This window comes from Balearica regulorum, chromosome 1, assembly GCF_011004875.1.
Source record: "Balearica regulorum gibbericeps isolate bBalReg1 chromosome 1, bBalReg1.pri, whole genome shotgun sequence".
In the NCBI taxonomy this organism is placed as follows: Eukaryota; Metazoa; Chordata; class Aves; order Gruiformes; family Gruidae; genus Balearica; species Balearica regulorum.
In genome coordinates, this window is record NC_046184.1 from 160,269,269 (window position 1) to 160,283,747 (window position 14,479).

General features: G+C 37.1%; 1 protein-coding gene across 5 annotated transcripts in view; it reads left to right on the top strand.

The window, feature by feature from the left end:
* The window catches only part of STK24 (serine/threonine kinase 24), a 63,983-nt gene that overhangs the window by 26,490 nt on the left and 23,014 nt on the right, over positions 1 to 14,479 (top strand). For 4 of the 5 annotated variants that reach the window (XM_075741098.1, XM_075741107.1, XM_075741116.1 and 1 more), the window contains 2 exons: positions 10,510 to 10,566; positions 14,321 to 14,429. In XM_075741098.1, coding sequence (XP_075597213.1) covers positions 10,510 to 10,566; positions 14,321 to 14,429 — 166 coding nt within the window. Of the gene's footprint in view, positions 1 to 257; positions 334 to 10,509; positions 10,567 to 14,320; positions 14,430 to 14,479 lie in introns of all 5 variants that reach the window. The other variant, XM_075741123.1, reaches the window with a different exon arrangement.

Here is a 14,479-nt window from a genome sequence, read left to right on the forward strand (position 1 = left end):
CAGACTTTTGGGGTGATTTCCACCCCTTGCCAACCCACCTTCAGGTCACTTGTACGAATACTCAGCTATAGATCTTGCTTTTCTTGTTCTTATTCCAGTAAACATTATATGAAACCCACTAAGAACATGACATAAGGAAGAATTTTTTTTTTTGTGGGGTGTTTTTTTTTTTAATGGGAGTATTTGGGAGCATAGTAGACCATTAGTTATATGAGTTATATGTTTGCTGAACAGATTTTTATTTTTTTTTTCCTAAGGGTGTGGATTTGGAGAGCATAGTTGGCACTCAGATCATTTAAGCTATATCTGTTACTAAGTCCTGTATGATTGCAGGTAACCTATTTAACAACTTTTGCCTTGTTTTTTCCACTTACGATGACAGTGTATTATTTACCTATTAGTTTGACTTCTTTAAACCTAAGTAAGAGCATTCTGACTAGAGTACTTTTAATAACTGCCATCTAGCTAGCCTTCTTATCGGGCTCTACCATATAAATACAAAGGTTCTATAGATTGTAACTTAAATATGTTGAGGTAGTAAAGAAGTGGATCATCCTGTAAAATAATATCCCACCTAATTCCATACTTGCGTAGCTTTGGGAGAGATTTACCCATGAACAGCGTGAACAATTTGCAGATCCTTCAGACTTATGTTTACAGGTCCTGACTAGGTTGATAGATTAAATCAGCTTGGGTTTTGTTTAACTTCATTCAAATGTTTTGTGGCTGCTGTTGTTGGTTTTTACGGGTTTGGGGTTTTTGTGTTTGTTTTTGTGTTTGGTTTTTCCCCCCCAAATATTGAGATTTCTTTTACATTAGACAGCTTCCTTAGTTTCACTGGAAAATTTTCTTTTGTAATCTTCTACACTTCATATGCTGTATGTTGTTCATCTGTAGGAACTTGGATTTTTTTCTTAATAGTCTTTCCATGATGTGTTATTTCTATACGTCTTATTCTGGTGTTCAAAGACGCAAAACAAATATTCAAATTCAATGAAGGAAACTCAGAAAACTGCAAATCTTTTTTTGGGAATTATTCTAACACTTCTTTCTTATCTCTACAAGGTATTACTGAATGTGCCAAAGTGAGCAGTAGAACAATGCACCTTGTGTAAATCTTAGCAGATTTATTCTATTCCTGTAAGACAAGCTCAATCACAAATAGAGTTTATTTTTATCAATGGGATGCCCTCCCCTGTGAGCAGATGAGAAGGAAACAAAGGCAACTTCTTACTTCCTTTGAGTGGCCTTTTAGTGTCAGTGAAAGTGGAGGCATTTTTGCTTGTTTTGTTGGGCTTTTCATAGAATCATAGAATGTTTTGGGTTGCAAGGAACCTCAAAGCCCATCTAGTTCCAACCCCCCTGCTATGGCCGGGGACACCCTCCACTAGACCACATTGCCCAAAGCCCCATCCAACCTGGCATTGAACACTGCCAGGGAGGGGGCATCCACAGCTTCTCTGGGCAACCTGTTCCAGTGCCTCACCACTCTCACAGGAAATAATTTCTTCCCAACATCTAATCTAAATCGACCCTCCTTCAGCTTAAGGCCGTTACCCCTTGTCCTGTCACTACACTCCCTGATAAACAGTCCCTCTCCAGCTTTCTTGTAGGCCCCTTCAGGTACTGGAAGGCTTCTGTAAGGTCTCCCTGGAGCCACCTTTTCTCCAGGCTGACCAACCCCAGCTCTCTCAGCCTGTCCTCATAGGAGAGGTGCTCCAGCCCTCTGATCAGCTTTGTGGCCCTCGCTTCTGGACTCGCTCCAACAGCTCCATGTCTCTCCTGTACTGGGGCCCCCAGAGCTGGACACAGTACTCCAGGTGGGGTCTCAGCAGAGCAGAGTAGAGGGGCAGGATCACCTCCCTCGACCTGCTGGTCACGCTTTTTTTGATGCAGCCCAGGACACAGTTGGCTTTCTGGGCTGCAAGCAGACATTGCTGGCTCATGTTGAGCTTCTCATCAATCAATACCCCCAAGTCCTTCTCCTCAGGGCTGCTTTCAATCCATTCCTTGCCCAGCCTGTAGCTGTGCTTGGGATTGCCCCACCCGTGTGCAGGACCTTGCATTTGACCTTGTTGAACTTCACGCAGTTTGCGCAGGCCCACCTCTCCAGCCTGTCAAGGTCCCTCTGGATGGCATCCCTTCCCTCCAGTGTGTTGACCACACCACACAACTTGGTGTTGTCAGCAAACTTGCTGAGGGTGCACTCGATCCCACTGTCCATGTTGCCAACAAAGATGTTAAACAGCGCCGGTCCCCATACTGACCCCTGAGGAACGCCACTCGTCACTGGTCTCTGTTTGGACATCGAGGTGTTGTCCGCAACTCTTTGAGTGCGACCATTTTTTTAAAAGTAAACTTGCTCTATGCCTACTTCTCTAGGAATTCAGCAGGAAAGAGTAGGAACAGGGCTGAGAATTGCTCGAGTTCTTTCTAATCTGAAATAAAGTATCTGTTGATGGACATACATTCTGATAAAATGAGAGACCTAGCTATAGGTGGGAAGTGTTACATTATTTGTAGGCTCTGGAATTCCTGAAATACTTAAAGAATTCCTTTCAAATATAAATCTAGTTATTGCTTCATCAATTTTTCCTGGAGGGAACTGATTTTCAAAGCAGTATTCTTTCTCTTTGGAGCCTTTAAAATTGGTAGTAAAATTCAGTCATTCATTCAAGAAATAAAATCAATTTTAACTGTTCTCTTTAATAGTATACCAGATGATCTACTTCAGCGTGGCTAGATTTTTGCTCATACTTTCTTGATAAATATATTATCTTAATCTGTATTTCATAACATCTGCTTTTGTTCCTCTTACACTTCAAAACCCCCAAGCAGTATATTAGTTTCCAAGGTTAAAGATGGCTAATTCACTGCAGTTGTTGGTGTTTCAGTTATTTTTCACCCTTCTAAGAACACTGGACAGTACTTGAAGACTCTGCTCTAAAACATGGATTGCTAGTTGTGACAGGATGGAGGAGAGGGAGAGGATGATTTATCCAGAGGATATCTGTGGTGGCTGAGGCAACCTGGGTGTCTTTAGCCTTGTTCTCTCATGAAATAGTTTCTCTTGTTCTGCAAAGCCGACAGTTGTCTTTCCATGCCATCTGACTTCCAGGTGCTCTGAAACAAGTGTCTTTAGGAAATACTACCTTTTGTTTTTATTTAATGAAATATGTAATGACATAAACAAATAACTTCCCCTTTTATAAAATGATACACCAATCTATACAAGCTTGTGTTGTAGTAGGTGGAAATAGATGGAAGAACATTAGCAGATGAGTGAATTGTCAAAGAAAAGTTCAAGCGAAGGATTAATTGCATGATGGAACTCAGTATGATTCCTAGGAAGTGTTGGAATGATGCTGGCGTTCTTCATTCCTTGTAATGAGGCTAGAGAACTTCTTGTTCGTCAGATGTGGAAGAAAAATAGTAGTGCTTACTGATATTGCCTTTGAGAACGAACTACACTGTCTTAGAAAGGTGGTGTGAGTTGGTACTGAAAGATGTTTTTTTTTTTCCTGACTTTGTCTTCTGTGTAGACAGTTCCAAAAGTTTGTAAATATTATAGCCTTTCTTGATAGCTGTTAAACAGTATGGAGTCGTAGAGTTGGTTTGTCCATTTGCAATGGAAAGGGCTTGATTATTTACTACTTCTACTAACAGAATTGGGTGTTCAAATTTTGGAGAAACTGCAATGTAAATAAACTTTGTTTTGCAGTCAGTAACTATCCTTTCATCTGTCAAGACAGTTATTATATGACATTGAGCAACAGGACTGGCATCTGCATAGGCTGTTTGAAGTTCAAGGGTGCATTGCTTACCTTCCCTGTGTCCAAGGATTGCGTACTGGAAAGAATGGAACGAAAGCAGATAGTGCTATGCTATTAATCTGTAATGTTAACATATGGCAGCACTGGATCTAGTTCTGATTAGATTTAAATTGAACCAATAATGTATATATAGGTAATATTTATAACTAGTCGAGAAATGACAAGAATTGAGGCCATGAGGTAGAGCTGTGGGCGTTCCTTGCCAAAACCATGCATTTGCTGAATAACAGTAATAGCCACCTTGTACTGTTAAAGAACACACGTCTGGCAAATGCTGTCTGTTCTAATACTAATCTGTGGGTCTAGAAATTGAACGGTCAACTAAACAACTGGAAAGTTTGTAAATCCTGATGAGTTTCAGGGATCTAATGGCAATACATCAACCATAGGTGCCTTCTCTCTAAAGCCTAAAATAATGCTTTTCTTGTATATGCATTCTTTTTTTATGAAGGGATAAGCTCCAGGGGGAGGATATTTAAAATATGTTGGAGTTCTTGATACTTCTTAATATGTGTTTTCAGATTTGAGACAGCTGGCAGGGTTTAGTGTTGTTGTGGAAAAGTTTGAGCCCCTGTAAGAGGAGCAAGCACCACAAATATACAAATGCCATTTCCTGTCATTACCTCAATGCATCATTTGTGGCATCATACAAACCTTAAATTTTTTGTGATTGTTCTGTATCTTATCTCTGCGTATAAGCTCACAGAACTCAAATACCAGGGTGTACCTCTTCTTCATCCTGTATAACAAGACAGTGACTACTGTTGTGACTTGGTGTTCAAAGGAGATGGCGAATGAATAAAATGGTGCCTGAAGCTGAGCTTGACGATTGTGAGGAAAGGAAGGCATTTTGAGGAATTCAGATGTATGACCTGTCATATTCCTTAAGGTGTATTTTTCTTTGGTTAGTCATTTCATCCTCTTTTATCACTCTGACATCCTTCACAAAATGTTTTCAGATTCATTTTGAACAGGTAGTTTTGTGCGTCTGTCTTTGTCGGGTTGCACTGTTTCTTTTGGGGCTGGACGTTCTTTGTTGCAGGGGGTGCGGGTAGTTAGAGAGCATCTTTGGCATTATGCGATTCTGCCACCTGGTGGTTTTGTCGAACAGCATGGGCTTCAGATGCATAGTTAAAAACACAAGTGTGAAGAAATCCTGAAAAAAAAATCTTTATTTCCTTCCAAATCAGGGAATGGTGGGCAAGGTTCCTTAAAGCAGATACAGAAGACAAGTTCTATGATCACTGCATCATGTTTTGGAAGTCAGGCATCTCAGAATCAGAGTGCAAGTATTTGAAAAGCTTCTGATTGCTACAGCTGTCAAACTTCCCTGGGTATTTTCATATATGAAGTTAACAGGAGACAAATCTCCATGAGGAGTGGTAACAACCTGTAGCAGGAAGACCATTTAGAGAGTTACTCTGTTGAATACATTGTATATCTCAAGGTTCTTATGCTGGAGTATCGGTATGAACATTAATACTAAATTTATGCTAGTATTGAAATATAAGTGTCTCTTTCTGGCCTGTATTACTTCGGCATATAGACCAGTTAAACTGAAATTTTTATTAATCAAAATATCACAGATCACACTATGCAATGCGTATCAGTTTTGGAACTAGTTTGTTCTTTTTAGATTAAAGTTCTATCCAAGATATTCTATTTCTGTTTTTCAATACTGCAGTTTTTTCTACTACTCCAGTGATAGTAAAACTTTTAGTATATAGATCAACTTAAGCTAGTTCTTATTTTTATTAGCAAATCTGTTGTGTTATTTCAATTAAGTATGTAATTTCTTGCTTTTGTGATTCTTGACATATAGTGCTTTTAAATACAGATTCTAAGTGGAATTTGGAGATGGCTTCTCTGCAGAACTAAACAAGCATTTTTTACATATTTATAAATACCCTCTATTCTGCTGCTAATTGTGTACCATAAATTTAAGATGAGAAATACCCTTTCTCACAATAAATTTAAGGTGGGAAATTCTCTTTCTCACAATAGGTGGGGGGATTTTATTTCACTTAGAAACAAACATGTGCTCACTGTTGTGCTACTGTTTTCAAATTGCGTTAGTTAAATTCTAAATTATTGTACAGGTCACTTGGTGCTCTTACTTCCGAGTTCTTCTAGTCCTTTTTTGTGGCTCTGTGTTTAGTTTTCCTCTGCAGCTGTTGCTTCTCCCAAGAAAGGTGACAGAACCATTTTCGTCAATATGTACTGTGGCTTAATTGCTTTAGGTCAATCTCTCCTCTCTAATATCACAGCGCTAAGAAATGTGTGATTATGTTCTTCATGTTAAAAATAAATAAAAATATACAAAGCATCTCTAAAGATCAGCCTCTCCCTGTTTAGTCAAATTATTATTAACTTCGAAAGGACTTATAAATAAACATTTTAATCTTGATTACTTATTTCTGTATATGTCTTCTATAGTCATCTGATTTTGGTTAAAATGTGCTTCTGAGACTAGAGGGGTTTTTTGGTGGATGACCTGTTTTTTCAGTGTATAGTCCTTGATTTTTACATATTAAGAGAAGTTCTTTACCTGCTGTAACTGCACTTATTTTACAAATACTTTCATGGTATAACATGGAGAATACTTCATTAGAGATAAAGCTACTATTGTAAGGTGGGTTTTTTTTTTTTTGTCATTCCAGAGTTAAAATCAGAAGTCAGATGTCAAGAAGAGCAAACTAGTTTGGAAAGGATTTACAGAAACTCTGCCTTTCTGTAACAGATTTTCATTTAGATTCCAAAGCTCAGTTTCATGGCATCAGAGGAAAACCTCTTGTTCCTACTGTGAAAAACGTAATGTTCCATGTGCCCTCATTAATGTGCTTTTGTATGTTTATAGAGAAATAATAATCCTAAATTTGGATTGATGACTCACCATGGCTTCACTGTATCTGGAAGAAAATTCAATGCTGTGTTATGACTGATGCTTAAAAGAAGAAAACTGGTCTTATTTCAGATCTTAAAATGGAGCACTTAAAATATTGCTAGTCTCAGTATATAAGCGTAGTATCTTCTTGAAAAGATAAGTGATTATGTGTAATGTGTAATTACTAATCTAGGCTATGGAAGAAAACTTATTGCTTTTGGTGTTCTGTTTGAGAGGAAGAGTGGAGAATATATACAGAAGAATGTGAGAAGTACAAGCGAAAAAAGAATTTGGGCAGCTTTAAAAAGGAAAGTGACTGTAGGTGTTAGGGAACGTGAAGCATGCCAGAGATCCTTGGAAAGGAAGGAGAGAAGGAGGCACGTTGCTCTGTTGCTCTGGTGATGCCGAAGTCAATTGACAGTAGTGCTCTAGTTGCCTTGTGCTTTTGTTACAAGGTGTAAAGTAAGTATATGTAGGTTACTGGCTGTAAGGTAGAACATATATTAAGCAATTCATTAAAACTGTCTCACCAAAAGTATTTCTTTGCATTTTCTTGTTAAGCAATGTATGCAGATTTTAAATAAGCAAAAAAAAAAAAATTCCAGCAAGAATTAAAGGTGATAGTGAGATTCACTACAATAGGAATTACATCTGTTCAGATACTTCATATGAATGATGAAAACTAAAGAACAAACAAACCCAAAACATCTGTGAAGTTGAGTAATATTTCTGTGGCAAAGGGGAGGGGGAACCATAGGGAATTGAAAATCACTTTGAATCTAGGGCTACAGGTATAAAGATGCCATAATTGCAATAGATTGCTATTGCTTAGCTTCACACTGGGATACAGATACAGTTATGTGTGTGTTCCCTAGCTGCATTTCCATACTTCACTTGTTTTAAAATGTGTTACTGAGTTAACTGGATCCATGGCTTTTATATTGTAAATTCAAATATGTGGCCCCAAGCAGCTGATGATGAAAGTTTCAGGAGCAAAGACTGAGGAAACAGGAAAGAGTTGAAAAGGATAAATGATGATTTTAAAAGACTACTACTAGATTTAAAAGAATTGTATAATTTGTAGTTGTGTAACTGTGTTACCTGATTATGTAACTATGTAATTAAAATTATACTAATTTTTTTTTTTTTAAGTTATTTCCTGCTACCTCTAATTTCTAATTTTCAACTGGAGAATTTAGTAGCTACTTTTATGGAGAATTTCTCTTTTGGGGAATTGTATCTTTTTTTAAAGTTGTTAGCTCTCTACATCCATGAGGTAATCGAGATGATAGAAAAGAGAATATCCATCTCTTATTGACTTCTTGATGAGGTGTTTTTTGGGGTTTTTTTTCCTTCTATTTTTGAGAGGATCAAGGGTTTTGTTTGTCCTACCTTGTTCTTTCCCACCCGGGCATTTCCACTGAAATAAAAAGTAGTGATACAGTTGACATGTTTGTGTTTAAATTACTGTTAAAATTAAATGTAAATTTTGCAGGCATACAAAATCTGAATATTCAGGGATTTTCGTGCAGCTTTAAAAGACATGTTACCAGGCTGAAGCAAAATATGTATGTAAAATTTTGATTTAATTTAGGAAGATTTCTGAAGATGAAATGACTTACTACAAGATGCTTCTCAGAAGCATACTTGTTCTGAAGCTATTAGGACCTGGAGCCTTGAAGGGGCAGGCAAAATCTGAGAAACTCTTAGGAGCAAAGCAAGTATTTCCGTACTATAAGGGACTCTCTCAAGATGAGCTATAATTCTTGGAATATCTGTGGCGTCTGCAGAAAGTAAGGATTATCAAAATGCTGTATGTAGATACTAAGATAGCTTATATTGTAAAATTACTTTTTTCTACCAAAAAATGTATTCCAGCTCTCTTAAAATATTTTTAACAAGTGTGTGTTTGTCAAATAATATTAGTTGATTCCTGAAGAAAGGTATCTAAATTTAGCTGCATCTATGCTAAAGATAGTGGGTGATGAAGGAACTCTAATCCAGAGTCTCACCTAAAAATAGTACAGTTCGTAGAACTGGAGGTAGGTGGGAAGGACTGTGTGCATTTACCTACAGAAGGTGCATTCTGAGATCAGAGTGAGGAGAGATGCAGATGGCACTACAGCTATAATAAGGACTAAAAGGCTTATGTGAGTACTGAGGGCTAAAATTTTCTAATCTCTCAGGGGATTTAGAAAAAGTTAATTTCTGCAATACCTTTATCACTTTTCAAAAAATTTTAATCCATCTTTATAGATGAGTATTCAGAGTCTTACCTGCCATGGCTGTGAGTTGTTATTTTTATGATGTTTTAATTTGCAGGATGAAGCAAATGAGTATTTTTGCTATTTATGTGCTCCTTGCTCTGAGACCCCTACATTTTTATGCTAGAAGTCTTATGAATGTTTGGTACATAGAGTTAAAACTCACAAATCATAATACAACTTGATAATCATAAAAACTAAACCAAACCCCACCATATGTTCCACACAGCAATTTCATTTGAATATCTGGTAGATTTAAAACACGTTTCAGGGCTGGTACTGCAAGGAAAAGTTGGACTAACTGCTTATCTTACTGTATTTAGGAATAAGATGCTGCAAACAGTGGAAAGAAATGATCAGGTTCAGTCTCTTTCTTAGCATAGTGTATTGTATATATTGTGTGAGACATAGTATGTATCAAGCTTTCCCTTGAGAATACAGCAGATTTATTTTTTTTTTAATTTATTAGCTTTTACTTTACTAGCTAAATCTAGCAAATTGCTCTAGTCACCTTGAATAACTTTATTACTAGTTTTTTTTCATCTTTCTTGAACACAGTTGTCCAAAATTCTATACCGTGTATCAGATGTATAAGCATTAGTGGAGAAAAATTACTAGTATTCTTCCTTAGATCAGAGACAGATGACTGTTCAAGAAAATGAAACAACGCAGGGATGCGAAGAATAAATTTTAAATTAAGTTCAACCTGAGTCAGGCTTATTAAAGAAAATACTTTGGAGTATCTGTAGAAATAAAGACATTTTTCCTAAGGAAAGAAAATTTATTTTATGTAATGTAATTATTGTTTGGTATTCTGAATGTCTGTAATCAGGGTTTTAAAATGTAAGTTCATTCTCCTCCATTTTCACTGAGTGGGCCTGTCTGTCTTCTTTCTTGTCTCAGAAGATATGTTTGCAAAATGTACTAAGGAGTGTGATAAGAACAACTAGGTGGGTGGCTTTTGAGAGTTACTATGCTGGTGAGCTCAGAGGCTCAGAATACTTGTCCAGTTCTAGTGGGCATAAATGCAAGAGATTTCCTTCTACTACCTGACTCTTTGGTAGTGATTAAAGAGAAATTTCTTCTTCCCTGGATACTATGTATATTCTAGTAGTATTAGTATCAGTACAAAAAAGAGATACTGTGAAATGAGCTTGGGTGTGACATTAAGAGTATGCATCAATTATTTGGAAGTAATAAACTTCTAATGTCTATGCTCTTACCCATTGGTAAATGTGAAATAGCCTTTCCTCTTGTTAATTTAGAGGAACAGAATGAAACTTTCATGAACACACACAATTGTGTAAAAAGCTTGACAGACTAAATTAATTCCTTATCAGATGGGACTAAAAATAATATATCTTAAAGAATAATTCAGAGATATTTTGGAGGAACAATTCAATGTTAGTGGTGTTTCAAAACTGTAGATTCTACAGCAAAAAGAATGGAACAAGGCCCATTAACTTAATAAATTTTATATATATATATTTAAACTTAATAGATTTTTTGTTGTTTTTTTGTTTTGCAGGATACAAAATTATGGATAATAATGGAATATCTGGGTGGAGGCTCTGCCCTTGATCTAGTAAGTAAATTATGTCTGGTTTTTGTTATTTTACCTCACATAATTATTTTCCTATCTTATAATTCTGCAAACTGTAATATGTCATTTTGCTATGACAATGTTTGCTTCCAGTAAAGGAGAAAAAGTATTTGTCAATGCCAGGAAAATATTCTTTTCCATGAGGCAAGACTGATTATTTGTATAGATGGAAGGGAACTAAGCAACATAATATTGGAAGCAGGATATAAACATCTTAGAATGGTAATCTTCAGTCAGCCAGAGAACACTAGTGGCTGAAAATAGTTTTTTCTTCTCTTAATTCTGCCACCACAACTCCTCCTAGCGTATACATTTTAACATCTCTTCCCTGCCACCCCCCACCCCCCCAAACAAACAAACAAAGTTTCCCTGTTTGAAGTCTCACTGAAGTCTAAATAGAGACAGAAAAGCAATTTAGACTTGTATTAAAAAATGCATTTCAAAGGAGTAGGAGGAGCTGTGGACTCCCGCAAGGGTAAAGGGGCCTTACGGATAGATCTGGATAGACTACAGAGCTGGACAATCCCCAACCATATGAAATTTAACAAGAGCAAGTGCCAGATTCTCCACCTGGGATGGAGTAATCCTGGTTGTAAGTACCGATTGGGGGATGAGAGGCTGGAGAGCAGCCCCATGGAAACAGAGCTGGGGGTTTGGGTTGATGACAGGTTGAGTGTGAGTCACCAGTGTGCCCTGGCAGCCAGAAGGGTCAACCGTGTCCTGGGCTGCATCCAGCACAGCATAGCTAGCTGGTTGAGGGAGGTGACCGCTCTACACCGCACTGGTGTGGCCCCACCTCAACTATTGTGTGTAGTTTTGGGCACCTCAATACATGGACATCAGACTATTAGAGTGTATCTAGAGGAGGGCGACCAAGATGGTGAAAGGTCTTGAGGGCAAGACTTAGGAGGAATGACTGAGGTCACGTGATTTGTTCAGCCTGTAGAAGAGAAGGCTGAGGGGTGACCTCATTGCAGTCTACAAGTTCCTCAAGGTGGGCAGCAGAGAGGGGGTACTCTCTGGGAACCAATGACAGGACATGAGGAAATGGAATGAAGCTGCATCAGGGGAAGTTAGGATTGGACATTAGGAAAATGTTCTCACCAAGAGGGTTGTCAGTCACTGGAACAGGCTCCCCAGTGGTCACAGCACCTTATTCTGTGTTTGCATGCAGTAAATACACAATAGAACCTTGTAAATTGTAAATTTAGTGAATCATATCTGTTCCATTTCTCTTCTGGCAAAGATTTGTGTATGTAACTCTGCAAGGAGATCTGCTTAAGAAAGTGTGATTTTTAGCGATATGGTTCGGGATATTTGAAAGACTAGATTAATTGCATCAGATACAATAACAAAAAATTACTCAGTTTTGAATCATAATTCGAAAGGTTCAGTGCACATTGTGTTTTCCATGACTAGATACTGGCCATTTACTTTAGCTATTAAAAAAAATAAATAAAATGACATGCCATCTTATATTTATTGAAGGTTTTAAAAATACTATTATAGAAATAAAAATGGATGTCTTAAGTATGTGGAAATTGTCATACCAGTTGAGACTGAATGTCTCAGTAGCATAGTTTGCTGTTCTCAACTGGGGCAACTGAAAAATGCTCGAGGAAAGAGTGAAAGGAAAAAGATTTGTTTAGAGGGATTTAGCTGGTAACATCCAGAAAATAGGAGGCAATAACAATTGCAGTTGTGCTGCCATATTTTAATTGTATTTACCTTGTGGAACCCGTTTATACCTTTAGTTTCCCCATCCCGTTAGAAGGAGTTCTGTGGTTGTGTAGAAATGGATGATGTTCCCCATAAAGATAAAGCTTATTTATTGTTGTGATAGCTTTTTCCTGATAGAAGAACAATTAGAAACTGAGTTTGCTTTTACAAATTAATTATTCTTTGTGCTTTAAAAAGCTATAAAAGAGCAGACAGGAAACAGCTATTACCGTGTTTTCATGTCTTTTTTTGTAATCATGCACATTTCACTTGTGTGATGACCACATGTTTATTCCCCAAGTTTGTTGCCTAGAAATAGCACAAAGTGTTTGGTTACATCCTGAAATGTTATCAAGAAATTGTTCCACAGAACTGAAATCATCATATAAGTGTATATTAAACATCTTGTGTGTGCTTCATTCATTTGCAGTTTATGTTCTGCTGCGTGTTTTCCTAGTTCTAACATGCAGACTATGGTTCTCAACTGGAATCTGGTAGGACAACTGGCACACTTTATCATGTTTCTGTACTCGAGGCAAGACTGAATAGGACTCTTGAATTCCATGTTCAAAGTATAGATGTGTCATGTTTTCTGTACTTGAATATGCACTGGGTGTTTTGAAAATCACACTTCACAAGAGAAAGTACATTTCATGCAATTACATGTTGTACGTTGTTGTTCAACTTTGAGTGTAGTTTCGGTTTGTGGCTGAGGTACAAATGCTAACATTCTCGGTCTCTTTTCACTAACCTCATCACCTTCCTAGGGTGAGATAACATCTGACAAAAGAGGTTTTCCCCCATTAGATGTGCTGTGTCACGTTGCCAAGTCTTGAACTGGCACTTGCAGCCTAGCCAGAGCAAAGCCTTTATAATGTCTTAGTGGGTTTCAGGGAGTAGCAATATCATGTATATTATCAAAGCTAAAGAAAAGCAAAACAGACTGTAAGTAAAGCTACAAAGGTAAAATAAATATGTTGTCTGCATTACATGAAATCTTAGCTCTGTTCCTACCTCTTAGCTGAGGATTTCTGAGGGATGTAATATTTTAATTTTTAACTGAAAATTTTTATCTGAAATGCTTTCTTTCTCACATAGTGAAGCTTCAGAGATGTAACTCTTTGGTTGTGTTTCAGTGACTGCTGTTGTGGAGTAAACTAGAATACTGGAATATTTCCAATATTAATTGTTGTCCACAAAGTTTCAGAGTCTCTCTCAAAATGCTCTTACTGGTTAAGAAGCCTCTCTGGGTAGTGACCTTTCCTCTGTCCCTTTAGAGATAGTGGCATACTCACTTTTAGAATTTATATCAGTTGTACAGAGCTCTGGGATCTTCCACGAATGCTGTTTCTTCTCATAAGAATTAAATTTCTTGAAACCTTTAATTCTATCAATTTGGAGATTTATACTTTCAGTTTTATATGAAAAAAGTTAACTTTTTTACTATGCCATGCTCTGTCAGCCTAGAAGTTTGAGTTGTGTTTTAGAGAGCTTCACAAAATCCCTTGCAGTATATAGTAATAGGATATGTGATTGATTTGGTACCATATATGCCTTAGTTTCTTTCTCACACACTGAGATTTGGGTCCATATAGGGCCTGTGGAGTTGGCACATCTAAGTTCAGTGAAATGTTAATCATTAGATTACAACGTAGATGCTTTTCAAACGCACTGTATGTATTTATGACCTGACCACAAAGCAATAACTTGAAACTGTGTCTTTATGGAGCTGTTAACAAACATTTAAAAAGTGTTTTAGATATTTGAAGTATTTCTTTGCTTGTTCATAAGGCCAAGTACTTTAGAACTATGTAAATTTTTTTTAAAGAATATTTTGGGTGTTATCTCATGTTACGAAGTTAGTAAATTGGAAGTTTTGAGGAGTAACAGAAGGAGTTTTGTAGTCTTTTTATAGTCACAATGTTATTTCTGTTCTCTGTTTCTCCTTTTTTGTATGTATGCGTATGTCAACATAACACACACACACATATATATAAAAATTTCTTGTGTCTCCCAGTTAGAACCTGGCTCACTTGATGAAACCCAGATTGCTACAATATTGAGGGAGATACTCAAAGGACTCGATTACTTGCATTCAGAAAAGAAAATCCACAGAGATATTAAAGGTAAATTGTTTTTTATTTGTGTTCTAATAATATTAGAAGAGCTCATGCAG